The sequence below is a fragment of the Gigantopelta aegis genome, chromosome 13, assembly GCF_016097555.1.
Source record: "Gigantopelta aegis isolate Gae_Host chromosome 13, Gae_host_genome, whole genome shotgun sequence".
Taxonomy (NCBI): Eukaryota; Metazoa; Mollusca; class Gastropoda; order Neomphalida; family Peltospiridae; genus Gigantopelta; species Gigantopelta aegis.
The window spans coordinates 41,446,879-41,461,606 of NC_054711.1; the positions used below are offsets into that span (position 1 = coordinate 41,446,879).

The following is a 14,728-nucleotide window of genomic DNA, read 5'->3' on the forward strand; positions in this document are numbered from 1 at the left end:
CACTATTAAAAACGTTTTTGATCATTTAAATTAGAAGTATTTATATTTTATTATTTAAAATATTCATATTCGTGGTTCTCTAGGTTTTTGTAATACGGTACCCCAAAATGCGGTTTTCATAATTTTCAAAACGCACGTTCGTCTGAGAAGTAATTATCCGGACAAACTCTAGATATTTTTGGAAATCTTCCCGTTTAAATAGCACAACTTTTATCTTCTCTCAGTTTTCTCTACAAAATATTATGTATGCATACTCTGTAGAAATTTAAGTTTAGCAGTTGTTTCTTACAAGTACAATATTTCAGGTTTCGTTTAAAAGATATTCCTAATTATATATATTCTAATAAAATACGCATGCGTAAGACACGTGTACGAATACTTCCTTCCGGAGTGAACATGTCGACTGCTCAAATTTTGGAATCACATTTATTTTGTTTTTATTATTGTTACTGTTAAGCTACAACGTGGTAAGTTCCTAGATGTGGAAGTAATTCTGTATTTTCGACTCAGGTAATGGATTGTTGTAATTAACGTAAGGTTGCATCACGATCAAGCACTAATATTAATATTAGATGAAAACTAAAAGCGAGCGCAAGAGTGAAGAGACAAATTAATTATTTATTATTAAATACGCTGTATCATATGTGTGATGTATCGTGCATAAATAGTAAATGTGTGTATATGTAGGGGTGTGTGTGTGAGTGTCTGTCTGTCTGTCCACAGACGTTCGGTTCCTGGTTTATCGGTGATTAGTTAGTACCATCCGACGTAGCCGGAGTACTCTGACTACTCTGACTGTAAGAGAGCTATTGTCCAAACTACAAAAAATTACTCTCCTACCTTTAATTGCAGTTAGATTTCCTCCAAAGTTTGTCCAGACACAAATCGTAAAAAACCCACTACAAATATACAGATTCCACACACGAGACTGCAACGATGTTGCCGATATTGTCTTTGCTGAGATTGCATAGGGAAAAATACATGCAGTTTTCTTCCGTCTGCCGTGTTGCTTGTTTATGGAATACTTTTCAAGAGGGGTGAAAGCCTCCAAAGTATGTGACACAATTAATATGAAATCGATGATCTCTAGTGGTATCATTAAAATAATAATAATAATATTTTTTTAAATAATATGACGTCATCACGTTTGCTTTTATATCATAACATGTTATGATGTTGTTAGATTAAGTCCTATCCTTTCACCCCTCTTGAAGAATATTCCATAAAAGTCAAAATGGCAGCTGATACAAAATGACAATCTTTTTTCCCTATGCGCTATCAGCGAAGTCGATATAGGTGACATGGTTATCATCTGGTATGTGGAATCTGTGTCATTGTAATTGTTTTTTTCAAAATTTGTGTCTGGACAAATTTTGGAGGAAATTTAACAGCAATTAAAGGTAGGAGAGTAATTTTTCGTAGTTGTTAACAATTTGGTTCGGACAATAGACAGACATTTGGACATAATACGCATTACGCTCTCATTACAGCCAGAGACCGAGCTATGTAATTGTCTTTCAATCGCTGCCCACCAAAGAGTAGTTAAATATTCCCGCTCTAATACAACAACAATCCTATGCTTGATGTCGATCATTTTTGAGTCCTTGATTAAAAAAAATCCAGATATTTATATTAATCATTAATACACACACAACAGAAAGAAACCTGACAGCACCCACATTCAGCTATGCTTCGGTAAACTTCGGACGGCAAAATTCTAAGTTCGCCGACCTATATCGTGATGTAGCGTCACATGATCGCCCACTCAGCCATTCCGTCTTCCAGGGGCCATCTCATGAATATGATAATATGACAAGTGCCCAACAATCATGAAAAAAAGAGTTAGTTTTGTTTAACGACACCACTAGAGCACATTGATTCATTAATCATCGGCTATTGGATGTCAAGATATTTGGTAATTTTATCATAGTGTTAGAGAGGAAACCCGCTACATTTTACCATTAGTAGCAATTATCTTTTATATGCACCATCCCAGACAGGATAGCACATACCACGACCTTTGATATACCAGTTGTGGTGCACTGGTTGGAACAAGAAATAACCCAATGTGCCCACTGACGGGGATCGATCCTTGACCAACTGCACACCATGCGAGGTTTGTTGTGGGGTTTTTTACAAATTATTATAAAGATCCAAACGGTACTGATATTAGTCCCATATTGGATCCCTCCTACGTTACAGTAGGCCTACAGGTAACAAAAAAAAGAGAATAAATAATAAAAAAAATAATAAAATAACAATAAATAAAATAACAATCTTGTCGGAAAACCTGAACATATTAATTAAATATAATAGGCCTACATGAGATATTTGCTGGTCAGCCTAAATTGGGCTATTTGAAAAAAACAAAAAAAACAATTTCTATTCAAACAAATTAAATGGCCTATATAAATGCCTCGCTGCGAGACGCATACTGCATAAATTTAAATGTTTTGACTGCAGTTGTTCACAGGGCATGCAGTTGCATCTCATTTTCTTGGATTTTGTTTATAAAATATGTGTATTTGTTGAATATAGTAATAAACTCGAAATAATGGTTAATCGCCATGTACAGTATATGCACCACGAGAACTATACTAATACGACAATCTTATATTTGTGGCCTCTTTGTTATTCAGTTAGTATCCTGTGACGCGGTTCACTATGTACATGAACATACTTTTAGTGGCTACCAACCACATGTTGTTATAATCAGTTAAACGTCAGTAATTGATTAATCAATCAACCAACCATCTGACACCTGCTTACATCCATTTTTTTTTTTATCAGGCTCCATTTTGGATTCATCCACCTTTTATCTCTTCTGTTTTTAATTTGCATTTGGACTTATAAAACAAATAAAGAACTGAAGTGTGTATCAATTGTGTGTTTTGAATTTTATTCTGGTCGGCGTTTCCAAATTTTAAATTTCTAATATAAAACCTCTTAAAATATTAAAAAGTGATGTATTTTATTTCAGACAGTACATATTACATTTTACAGTGACAATATATTAATTCCAAACCTGTTGGTTGCTGTTTTATTGGAATATAAATATAACTATTTTCAAAACACGGATGAAATTAGGGCAACCAAATTTTTGGAGGGGCAGCCTCAATGTGAACCCATACTTGTCCTCTGGGCAAGCAACCAAAATCCTTAAAATTGAGCATTGCATACGTGGTAAAATTATTTAACAAAAGTTTTGTTCTGATGTTTGTTTACACTTACTTGCAGCCAACTACTTCTAGTCTCGTACCCCTATTTATGTAGGTTTGTAATCTTTACTGTACATGTAATTATGTAGTCATTTACCTTGTCCATATTAATTAATTTAATTTGTGTATAAGTTTACAAGAACTGTGTTTATTGTGAATCTCTAATCACATAAGTAAAACAATGCTTTTTTGCAGCTATTCATACAGTTAGTCACATACCCAAAAATGTCTTTCTGGCAGAAACGCTGAGAAGCTATAGACGCAAGTCTCGTTAGATATAATTATCAACTTGTTACATTAATATCAGCTCATGTAGTAAGTAGTGAGTAGGTGGAAAAAACCTGAACATGGAAGGAAACTGTGTTGGTGGCCTTGCCCGAGCTTGGCGGAATAAACAGAAATAAAAAACAATAACAAAAAAACAAAACATGCACTGAATGATAACAAGCTTATAAACTAATGTATGTTAGTAATGAAAACATTTTAAACATCCACCATCCTGTCTAGTAACCTGTATAATATATGGCGACTTCGCACAACACTAAACAGAATTTTCGCCTGTCTCGTCCGTGATGAAATCACCCGGTCAAGATCGACTGGTGGTGAGATCGCCCTATTCTTTGTACTTACCTGTAGGCATCGGCAAATGTCCCCGAATTGTGTTAGGCTTTAAATTCTGTTACATTTGTTTTCTTTTGCAGGCTTTGCGCAGTCAACACCCAATTTGTTGTCATCTAGTTGTTGTTTATTTGTGGTGTTTGTATTCACAGCGTAGCCCATGAAGTGGCAACAGCGGGTTTCCTCTCAATATCTATGTGGTCCAATGCCATATAACCGTAAATAAAATGTGTTGAGTACGTCGTTAAATAAAAGATTTCCTTCCTTGTGGTCACAAGTAGGAAGCATTGTCATTAACAATAAAGCTCAAACAAATAAGTATGTAAAAAAATTAACAAAACAAACCTCTAGTAAAAACATTAATTTTTACGTAACATATTATTCCGGCTGCCATTTTGCTTTTTTCTGGAATACTCTCTAAGAGAGGTGAGGGATGTGACAGAATCATGACATGTTATGATGTAAACAATCATGACTTCATATTAATTACTTCAAAAGACTTCCAACCTTCTTGAAGAGTATTCCATAAAAAAGCAGAATGACGGACAACAAAATTACCTGCTTTTTGTCCTAGGAGGTCTCCGGGAAGTTGATATACATGGATGTGACATAGCTAGATATCCTACCTCATTACCCATATGGGCAGAGAAAAGTGGGAACAGAAAAATTATCTTTCCCTAGGGAAAGAAAACCCCCATTTCTCCTAGAAATGGTTTGACATCATAATAAGTGCTTTCGAAGTGTTTGTTACAGCTGATCATGTTAGTGCGTGCAGCAGTTAATTAAGTGTATGAATAGTTTCCATGGTGACAACTAACTTACGTCACAGCTATGACGCAGCGCTGTCTCTTGTTCTCAACTTGCAAACTTGGTTTCAGTAATAGTATCATTTGAAAATCTTCCACAAAGTGATAAAGATTGATAATGGGTAATAAACAGAATACCCAGCTCGCTATTCGGCAATTAATGTTGTTAATCTTGCTCTCGTACAAAATAAACGGTATTGCCTCGTAGCTCATTGAGTATTCTCTAAATGTGGAATCTGTGTCACTGTAATCAGGGCTTCTAGAATTTTTATAAAATACACAAGCCATGGGATCAGTGATTTAAAAAATTTACTAGCCACGATTAAAAATTCACTAGCCCTACTTTACTTTAAGTTAATATAATTTTACTAAATAATAGTAATAATGGGATATGTCACCTAAAGAGGGAGATAGAGCTTAAAAACACTAACAGTGGGGGTCTGAGGTGGGTCAGGATATTCATATTTACAAAATAAACTTAAATGCAACATTTGACAATTTGTTTTCACTATAGCCGTCAGGCATGGCAATAGTAGTTATTTACTAGTTCAACATTGAATATCACTAGCCATAGGAGTGGGGCTACCATAATCCAGAAGCCCAGCTGTAATGCGTTTTTTCACAATTTCTGTCTGGACGAAATGTGAAGAAATTCTACTGGTACTAAAAGGTAGAGTAATTGAAGTTGTTAACAATGTGGCTCGGACTTCAAGTCGTGTTTGTTTATTTGTTAAAATTACTGATATTGAGTTCACTTGAATTGTCAAAATATTTAATTTTTAAGATGGAAAAAGAAAGAAATGTTTGATTTAACGACACACTCAACACATTTTATTTACAGTTATATGGCGTCAGACATATGATTACGGATCACACAGATATTGAATGATGAAACCAGCTGTCGCCACTTCATGGACTACTCTTTTCGATTAGCAGCAAGGGATCTTTTATATGCACCATCCCACAGACAGGGTAGTACAAACCACAGCCTTTGATATACCAGTCATGCGCTGGCTGGAACGAGAAATAGCCCAATGGGCCCACCGACGGGGATAGATCCCACATCGACCACACTTCGGCGAGCGCTGTACCACTGGGCAAAGTCCCGCCCTTTTAAAATGGATGACGACTTAACATTCAGTGTGTCACAAGATCTCATACATGCCAAATAAACAAGGCCATTTTTTTTCCAGTTGTATGTTTGATTGCGGAATATGTGACACATTTTTCTGCTCCTACTGTATTAAAAGGTAGTCATCATCCATGCAGAACAATTGTAAATTAAATTTGAATGTTTAATTTATTTTAATCAAGAATAAGGTCACTAGAAAATTTATCTTTTACAAACTATTTACTTGTTCGAACATATTGTCTATCTGTATTACAAATGAATTTACCAGTTTTTCATTAATCCAAATTTCCACTTCTAACTAAAAGTGTCAGTTATAAAATTAATTAATTGACAGTAAATTCAACAGTAATTTCAGTTTGTCTCAGGGTTCGCACGCATCCTGGAAAATCCTAGGCATGCAATCTGCTATCTTTACACTAAATACCAGGGTGTAATTTCATGAGAAATGTTTTTAAGGCAAATGTTACATGTTGATAATTTTTCAGTGGGCAGTACCAGTTAGCTCTAACATAAACATGTTTGGTTTTGTCACCTGTCTGTGACTTTACTTTAGCTGTGCATATTTTTATATAACTTTTAGTCTTATTTTGAAAATGTCACAAAACACCTGACAAACACCTCTTACATACCTCCCCTAAAACATTTCATAATGCAAAATAGATATATTAATTTTAATAAATTTATACAAGTACTACATAAAATGACACTAAGATTCATAAAGTTTAAAGGAACATTCCTGAGTTTGCTGCATTGTAAGATGTTTCCGACTAATACTAAAAAAATATATTTTAAGAAATAACATGAAATTTAACCTAGTACAAATATTAGAACGGTCAGAAACACATTTAATATACAGCCACTAATATGTTATGCAGAAAGATATATTTGATATGTAATTACAATTGTTAAAAAGTCTCTGTTAGTCAATAACATCTTCAAAATTGCAGCAAACTTGGGAATGTCCCTTTAAGCCATCATAGGTGTGAAGTGAAATTTTAGAAATAAAAGCTTGGTATAGTTGTCCTGTTTAAAATTACTATTAGATCCCTCTGCTGAGATCTTTACAATTCCTTTCATTAATTTTTGTGTGGCATTTGTCAAACTATTGATCATGGTTTTTCTTTCTGTTTTTTTGCAGAACAAGAATATAGCCTAGGATAAATGTATGTGAACTAGGAAGCCATAACAACTTGGAGGAGACGTTTATTAAACGTGATTGTGGGGATTTAATATTTTGCAACATGAAGTACTTTTCGTTTGATGTGTACATGCAGATCTATTCCAGTTCTAACTACATCCATTTTGTGAGGGACTTGTTTCTCATTGCGGTGGTATTATTTGACTGCTGTGTTGCCGGGGGTGATGATTATTATGAGCTCCTTGGTGTGCCGAGGTCAGCCTCAAGCAAAGACATTAGAAAAGCATTCAAGCAGATGGCTGTAAAACACCACCCAGACAAGAACAAGGCAAGTTAAAATACACGTGTAGATCTCGCGGATTTGGCATTCATTTTATATTCAAACCTGCCAGTTAAAGTTGGTTTAATTTCACGTACTACACCTCTAGAGCCCATTGATTTATTAATTATTGGCTATTAAATGACAAACATTTGTTAATTCTGACATTGTCTTAGATACATTTTCCCGTTAGTACCAGGGCCGTAGCTAGTGAGGGGGCAAGGGGGGCAAAAAAAATCCTGAAAAAATTATAGAAACTTAAAGAAAATTCTCTTCTATGCCATTTAAGAAGTTTTAGATTATTAACTACTCAGTTGCGCTCCCCCCCCCCCCCCCCCCCCAAAAAAAAAAAAATCCTAGCTACGGCCCTGAGTACTTGTAGCAAGAGATTTATTTGCATAATCCTATAGACAGGATAGCACATACCACAGCCTTTGATATACCAGTTATGGTTCACTGGCTGGAACAAAAAATAGCCAGTTGGGCCCACCGACAGGGATCAATCCCAGACTGACCACATACCAGGCAAGCTTAAGGGTTTGTTATTTTTTATTTTAATGAATCATCTTTCCAACTATGTCGACTTATTTTCACAATATCAATAAAATATCATACACATGTGCTTGTGACAAAACGACCCAAAATATCAGTATTATAAAGTGAACAAGAATGGATATCTGTCTCATTGCAATTAAAAAATATATATACGCGTATATCATGTTGAGCGTTCAATTAAAAAATACATACATGTATATCATGTTCAGCGTTCGGTTAAAAAATATATAGATGTATGTCATGTTCAGCATTCAGTTAAAAATATATCGGGGGTGGAAAATTATTTTATAAATGTACTTGCCCTCGGGCAAGTAAAACTAAAAGGTTACTTGCCCAGATTTTTATGTGATGAATGTTGAGTATTTTGTTGAGTAAGTTATGCACTTTACTAGTTAAAAAGTATTTTAAGACATAAATACAGGTGAGCCACAGAAATTTTTCTAGCTTAAGGTAAGTATTAAAAAAAAAAAAAAAAAATTCCTTACTTGTCCACGGGCAAGCTGGGTTACCAATATTTGTTGCCCGACCATGAAATATTACTGTACACGGGAGTCGGGCAATGGTATTTTTCCACCCTTGTATATACGTGTATATCATGTTCAGCATTCAAAGTAAGCACTTGTCTGTCTGTTCTGACAATTAAAAAATATATACGCGTCAGTGATACGCATATATCATGTTTAGCGTTCAGTTAAAAAATATATATGTGAATATCATATTCAGCGTTCATAGTAAGCACTTGTCTGTTTGTTCTGACAATTAAAAAATATATAGGCATATATCATGTTTAGCATTCAGTTAAAAAATATATATGTGTATATTATATTTAGGTTTCGAAGTAAGCACTTGTCTGTTTTGACAATTAAAAAATATATACGCATATATCATGTTTAGCATTCAGTTAAAAAAAATATATGTGTATATTATATTTAGGTTTCGAAGTAAGCACTTGTCTGTTCTGACAATTAAAAAATATATAGGCATATATCATGTTTAGCATTTAGTTAAAAAAAATATATGTGTATATCATATTTAGGTTTCGAAGTAAGCACTTGTCTGTTTTGACAATTAAAAAATATATACGCATATATCATGTTTAGCGCTCAGTTAAAAAATATATACGCGTATATCATGTTCAGTGTTCAATTAAAAAATATATAGATGTACGTTTATATCATGTTCCGCGTTCAAAGTAAGCACTTGTCTGTTTGTTCTGACAAGTGAAAACCTGCTCTAACAAGCAAACTGTACCTCAGTGGTTGTCCAGTGGATAGTACAATCTTTTTATAGCACTTGCTGTTTCATTTTGAGCAAAAAACATTGTCCTTGGACTTGAATAAAACTGCACAAGTGAAAATACTGGTGGACAGCTAGAATTCTAGATGTACTGGTTCTGTGGACTAACAGAACATTCTGATTATTTCTATCACTGTTGTTGATCATAATTGTTTAATTTTAGGGGGCCTGAAATAACTGGGGGCTTGAAATAGCCTGTAGTACTAAACCCTCCCCTTCCCCCCCCCCCCAAAAAAAAGAGCTTTACTACTGAATATATTTAACCGCCATTTTTTGGTGATAAAAAACTAAAATAAATTTACTTAGTAGTAAAACATTTTTCATCAAAACAGCAGTGTGTTTCCACTTACATGTAACTGGTAGCCGGCCTTACACTCTTTATTGTAAGTACTAGATTCTAAGCATGATGTAAAGTGGTCAGCAGTCTGCTACGGTTTCACAATTAAATTAAATTAAATTATTAAATTTTCACAATTAAATTAAATTAAATTATTAAAATTTCTCAATTATATTAAATTATTATTAAATTTTCACAATTAAATTAAATTAAATTATTAAATTTTCACAATTAAATTAAATTAAATTATTAAAATTTCACAATTAAATTAAATTAAATTATTAAAATTTCTCAATTAAATTAAATTAAATTATTGAATTGAATTGGTTTAATTTTCATTTTATTTTACAAGGTTAAATAATGAAAAGTGAGTGAGAAACACTCCCCACTTGCCATGTTTCATAAAAACAAAGTTGAATGATGAAAGGTGAGTGAAGAAACGCTCCCCACTTTCCATGTTTGGGTGAGTAAGAGGTGAGTGTGAGCAACTACTCACCTCATGTCATATTTCTCTACCTCCTCCCCCCCCCCCCCCCCCACCGACCTGATGCTCAACTACAAAGGTTCTAGGTGAGGTTGAGAACAAAACCATAATTAACTGATTTTTATTTACTTTATGATACATTCATCTATGTAGTTAGATAGACAATAACTACTGAATGAAGTAGGATATCTGCTTTATCCTGTGAAGCTAAGAATGGAAAACTCTACAAGGCTTGCCGAGAGGAATTTCCCATTCGGCTTGAACAGGATAAAGATGATATATCCTACGTCATTAACTAGTTGTACTGCAGTTCATCAAATATTAAACTTTAAAGGGAAAAACAATTATTTCTGTTATTTTACCAACATTGTATGATGACCTAGAAGTGATATGAAAGATTTTGGTGATAGAAATAAGCAGACGTTTTCACTAGTTCCCCGGACAAATACATTTAGAAATCTACTTGTCCACCAATATTTTCACTTGTCCAAATCGGTTGTTAGTTTTATTCAAGTGTAAGGACTATGTTTTGGATTTTTCAAAATGAAACATCATTATAAATTTTTACTTGTCTGCTGGACATTTTGCTTGTCCAAGCAAATAATCACTTGTTATGACAAACGGACAAGTGCTTATTTTGAACGTTGGATTTTGTGATGTATCTGTCCACGTGATGTCACATGCATGACGTCAGAAGTCATAATCTGCTAGTACACATTTATGACTTCAGTCGGTCCTAATAATCGACCAATAGAAACAGGTTTAAAAAACCCCAATAAGATTTATTTCACTTTGTTTATTATTTACATTTATTTCACTTTGTTTATATTTACATTTATTTCACTTTGTTTATATTTACAGGATGATCCCAAAGCCCACGAAAAGTTTTTAAAATACAGCCGCGCATACGAGGTTTTAAAAGATGAAGACTTGCGTAAGAAGTACGACAAGTATGGGGAGGATGGACTGAAGGACGACCACGAGCAGGGCCGGCACTATGAGAGCTGGCAGTGGTACCAGGAGAACTTCGGTATGATGGCCACTCTTTCATCACTCAACCCTGCTGTTAGGGGGGACGGGGAGGGTGGTGGTGGGTGGGGGAGGATGGACTGAATGATGACCATGAGCAGGGCCGGCACTATGAGAGCTGGCAGTGGTACCAGGAGAACTTCGGTATGATGGCCACTCTTTTATCACTCAACCCTGCTGTTAGGGGGGATGGGGGGGGGGGGGGTGGAGATGGATGGACTGAAGGACGACCACGAGCAGGGCCGGCACTACGAGAGCTGGCAGTAGTACCAGGAGAACTTCGGTACAATGGCGACACTTTCATCACTCAACCCTGCTGTTAGGGGGGACGGGGAGGGTGGTGGTGGGTGGGGGAGGATGGACTGAATGATGACCACGAGCAGGGCCGACACTACGAGAGCTGGCAGTAGTACCAGGAGAACTTTGGTACCATGGCTACACTTTCATCACTCAACCCCGCTGTTAGGAGGGACGGGGGTGGGGGGTGGGTGGGGGGGGAGGATGGACTGAAGGATGACCACGAGCAGGGCCGACACTATGAGAGCTGGCAGTGGTACCAGGAGAACTTCGGTATGATGGCCACACTTTCATCACTCAACCATGCAGTTAGGGGGGATGGGGGGGGGGGGGTGGAGGAGGATGGACTGAAGGACGACCACGAGCAGGGCCGGCACTACGAGAGCGGGCAGTGGTACCAGGACAGCTTCGGTACAATGGTGACACTTTCATCACTCAACTCGGCTGTTAGGGGGGACGGGTGTGTGTGTGTGTGGGGTGTTGAGTGGATACTGTTTTAACAACACTGTTAGCACATTCAGGGCTCGAAATAATAAGTAAAATATAGCCTGCTGTTATTAGTCTCCTACCGGTCCAACCGGATGGGACTATAGGTTTCATCTCCATCCGTCTGTCCATCCGTCTGTCAGTTTGTCTGTGCCACATATAGTTTTCCGAATGCCTCGAGATATTAAGCTGAAAATTTTGGTGTAGCTTAATCATGTACTGTTACAGATCAAGTTTGACTTTCGTAACGATTTACCCATTTCTGACGGAGTTATGGCCCTTAAACTCAGGCCATATGAAAATTTGTTTTCCAGACTTTATTTTTCAGAAGGCCTTCAGATATTGACCTGAAATGTTTTGTATAGCTTTATCATGTACTGCTACAGATCAAGTTTGGCTTTTCATGATAATTTACCCATTTTTGACGGAGTTATGACCCTTGAATTTGGGAGATATGAAAATTTGTTTTCTGGACTATATATGTATATACCTTTATCATGTACTGTTACTGATCAAGTTTAACTTTTATGGTGATTTACCAACTTTTCAAAGAGATATGGCCCTTGAATTTAGGAGATATGGAAAATTGGTGGGTTCGGTACTAGGGACATGTAATGCTTTAGCAGTACTCTTGGAATGCTTGTTGTTTTTTAACATAGCTGGCCAAAAGAAATATGGCCTGCTAAGATAAGATATGGGCTGCTGGAGATAGACCGTATAAGTGAGTGGAGGGTTGGAGACGACATTGTGTTGAAAGTCACTTCTGAGATGTACTTCAGAGCAGGACAATTCATAAAATTAAAATATAATGGAATCATGAGCTCAGCCTCTGCTACATGTAAATAGAAAATGTCTCATGAAAAATGCCCTGCGATTTATTGATAATTCTAGCAGGTGAATTTTTATTTTGCCTGCTAGGACTAAAACAGATGGACTGCTTTTTACTTTTCAAGCCCTGACATATAAACTATGGCTATTTGGTGTCTTGCATGTGGTTAATTTCACACTTGGTTTAGATAGTGAGAGAAAGGAAAGGAATGTTTGTTTAACGACATCTTTACACAGATACATGTATATTGTACATTACATGGTTATTTTGACACTTGGTAGAGATAGTGAGAGAGGAAAGAAATGTTTGTTTAACAACACCTCAGCATATTTTAAAGTGCTGCTATTTGGTTCATTGTATAACTTGGTCTGTACAGAGAGAAGAAAGAAAAGGAATGTTTGTTTAACGACACCTCAGTACATTTTAAACTGGCTGTATTTTGTCTAAGCTGGTTATTTTTTTCACTTGTTTTAGATAATGAGAGAAAGGAAAGGAATGTTCAACCACATCTTTACACAGATACATGTATATTGTACATTACAAGGTTATTTTGACACTTGGTAGAGATAGTTAGAGAGGAAAGGAATGTTTGTTTAACAACACCTCGGCACATTTTAAACTTTGGCTCTTTTTGTCTAGCATGGTTATTTCTACATTTGGTTCAGATAATGAGACAAAGGAAAAGAATATCTTTATGTAGTGATAATGTTTGTTTATTGTATAACTTGGTCTGTACAGAGAGAAGAAAGGAAAGGAATGTTTGTTTAACAACACCTCAGCATATTTTAAAGTGCTGCTATTTGGTTCATTGTATAACTTGGTCTGTACAGAGAGAAGAAAGGAAGGGAATGTTTGTTTAACGACACCTCAGCATATTTTAAAGTGCTGCTATTTGGTTCATTGTATAACTTGGTCTGTACAGAGAGAAGAAAGGAAAGGAATGTTTGTTTATTGTATAACTTGGTCTGTACAGAGAGAAGAAAGGAAAGGAATGTTTGTTTAACAACACCTCAGCATATTTTAAAGTGCTGCTATTTGGTTCATTGTATAACTTGGTCTGTACAGAGAGAAGAAAGGAAGGGAATGTTTGTTTAACGACACCTCAGCATATTTTAAAGTGCTGCTATTTGGTTCATTGTATAACTTGGTCTGTACAGAGAGAAGAAAGGAAGGGAATGTTTGTTTAACGACACCTCAGCATATTTTAAAGTGCTGCTATTTGGTTCATTGTATAACTTGGTCTGTACAGAGAGAAGAAAGGAAGGGAATGTTTGTTTAATGAGACCTCAGCATATTTTAAAGTGCTGCTATTTGGTTCATTGTATAACTTGGTCTGTACAGAGAGAAGAAAGGAAAGGAATGTTTGTTTAACGACACCTCAGTACATTTTAAACTGGCTGTTTTTTGTCTAAGGTGGTTATTTTTTACACTTGTTTTAGATAATGAAAGAAATGAAAGGAATTTTTAACCACATCTTTACACAGATACATGTATATTGTACATTACATGGTTATTTTGACACTTGGTAGAGATAGTTAGAGAGGAAAGGAATGTTTGTTTAACACCTCGGCACATTTTAAACTTTGGCTCTTTTTTGTCTAACACGGTTATTTCTACATTTGGTTCAGATAATGACACAAAGGAAAAGAATATCTTTATGTAGTAATATTAATTATTGTGCTTTATTTGACCTAGCTAACATATAAGTGACTATTATTTCAGGTATCTATGACGACGACCCAGAGATTATCACACTGAGCAGGTCAGATTTTGGTAAGTTACTGTGTTTTTTATTCTCTACAGGTACAAGGTCTGACTGAAAAATGTTTCATCCTAACTGAAGAAACTTTGAAAAATGGCCGCCATTACCAATACAGGTCATTTTAAGAATGCATCCAATCTTAAAATTAATCTCTATGATGTGTGGTATATGTGTGCCAAATTTCATGCTTTTGTCCGTCCATCCTTCCTTCCGTTCGTCCTTCCTTCCTTACTTCCTTCCTCCCTCTCTCCATCCCTTCCTTCCTTTCTTCCTCCCTCCCGCCCTCTCTCCCTCCCTCCCTTCCTCCCTCCCTTCCTTCCTTCCTTCCTTCCTTCCTTACCACATACAGTTTTCCAAATGTTTTTTTCACAATGCCGTGAGATATTCAGTTGATATTTTGTGTATAGCTTTATCATGTACTG

General features: G+C 35.8%; 1 protein-coding gene across 1 annotated transcript in view; it reads left to right on the forward strand.

The window, feature by feature from the left end:
• Window positions 1-373: 373 nt before the first annotated feature.
• LOC121387314 (dnaJ homolog subfamily C member 10-like) overlaps window positions 374-14,728 on the forward strand; it is a 62,768-nt gene continuing 48,413 nt past the window's right edge. The window contains exons 1-4 of the mRNA XM_041518337.1: window positions 374-467; window positions 6,913-7,240; window positions 10,765-10,933; window positions 14,267-14,317. Of these exons, the coding sequence (XP_041374271.1) occupies window positions 7,016-7,240; window positions 10,765-10,933; window positions 14,267-14,317 (445 nt within the window). The 5' untranslated portion in view covers window positions 374-467; window positions 6,913-7,015. The remainder of the gene's footprint in view (window positions 468-6,912; window positions 7,241-10,764; window positions 10,934-14,266; window positions 14,318-14,728) is intronic.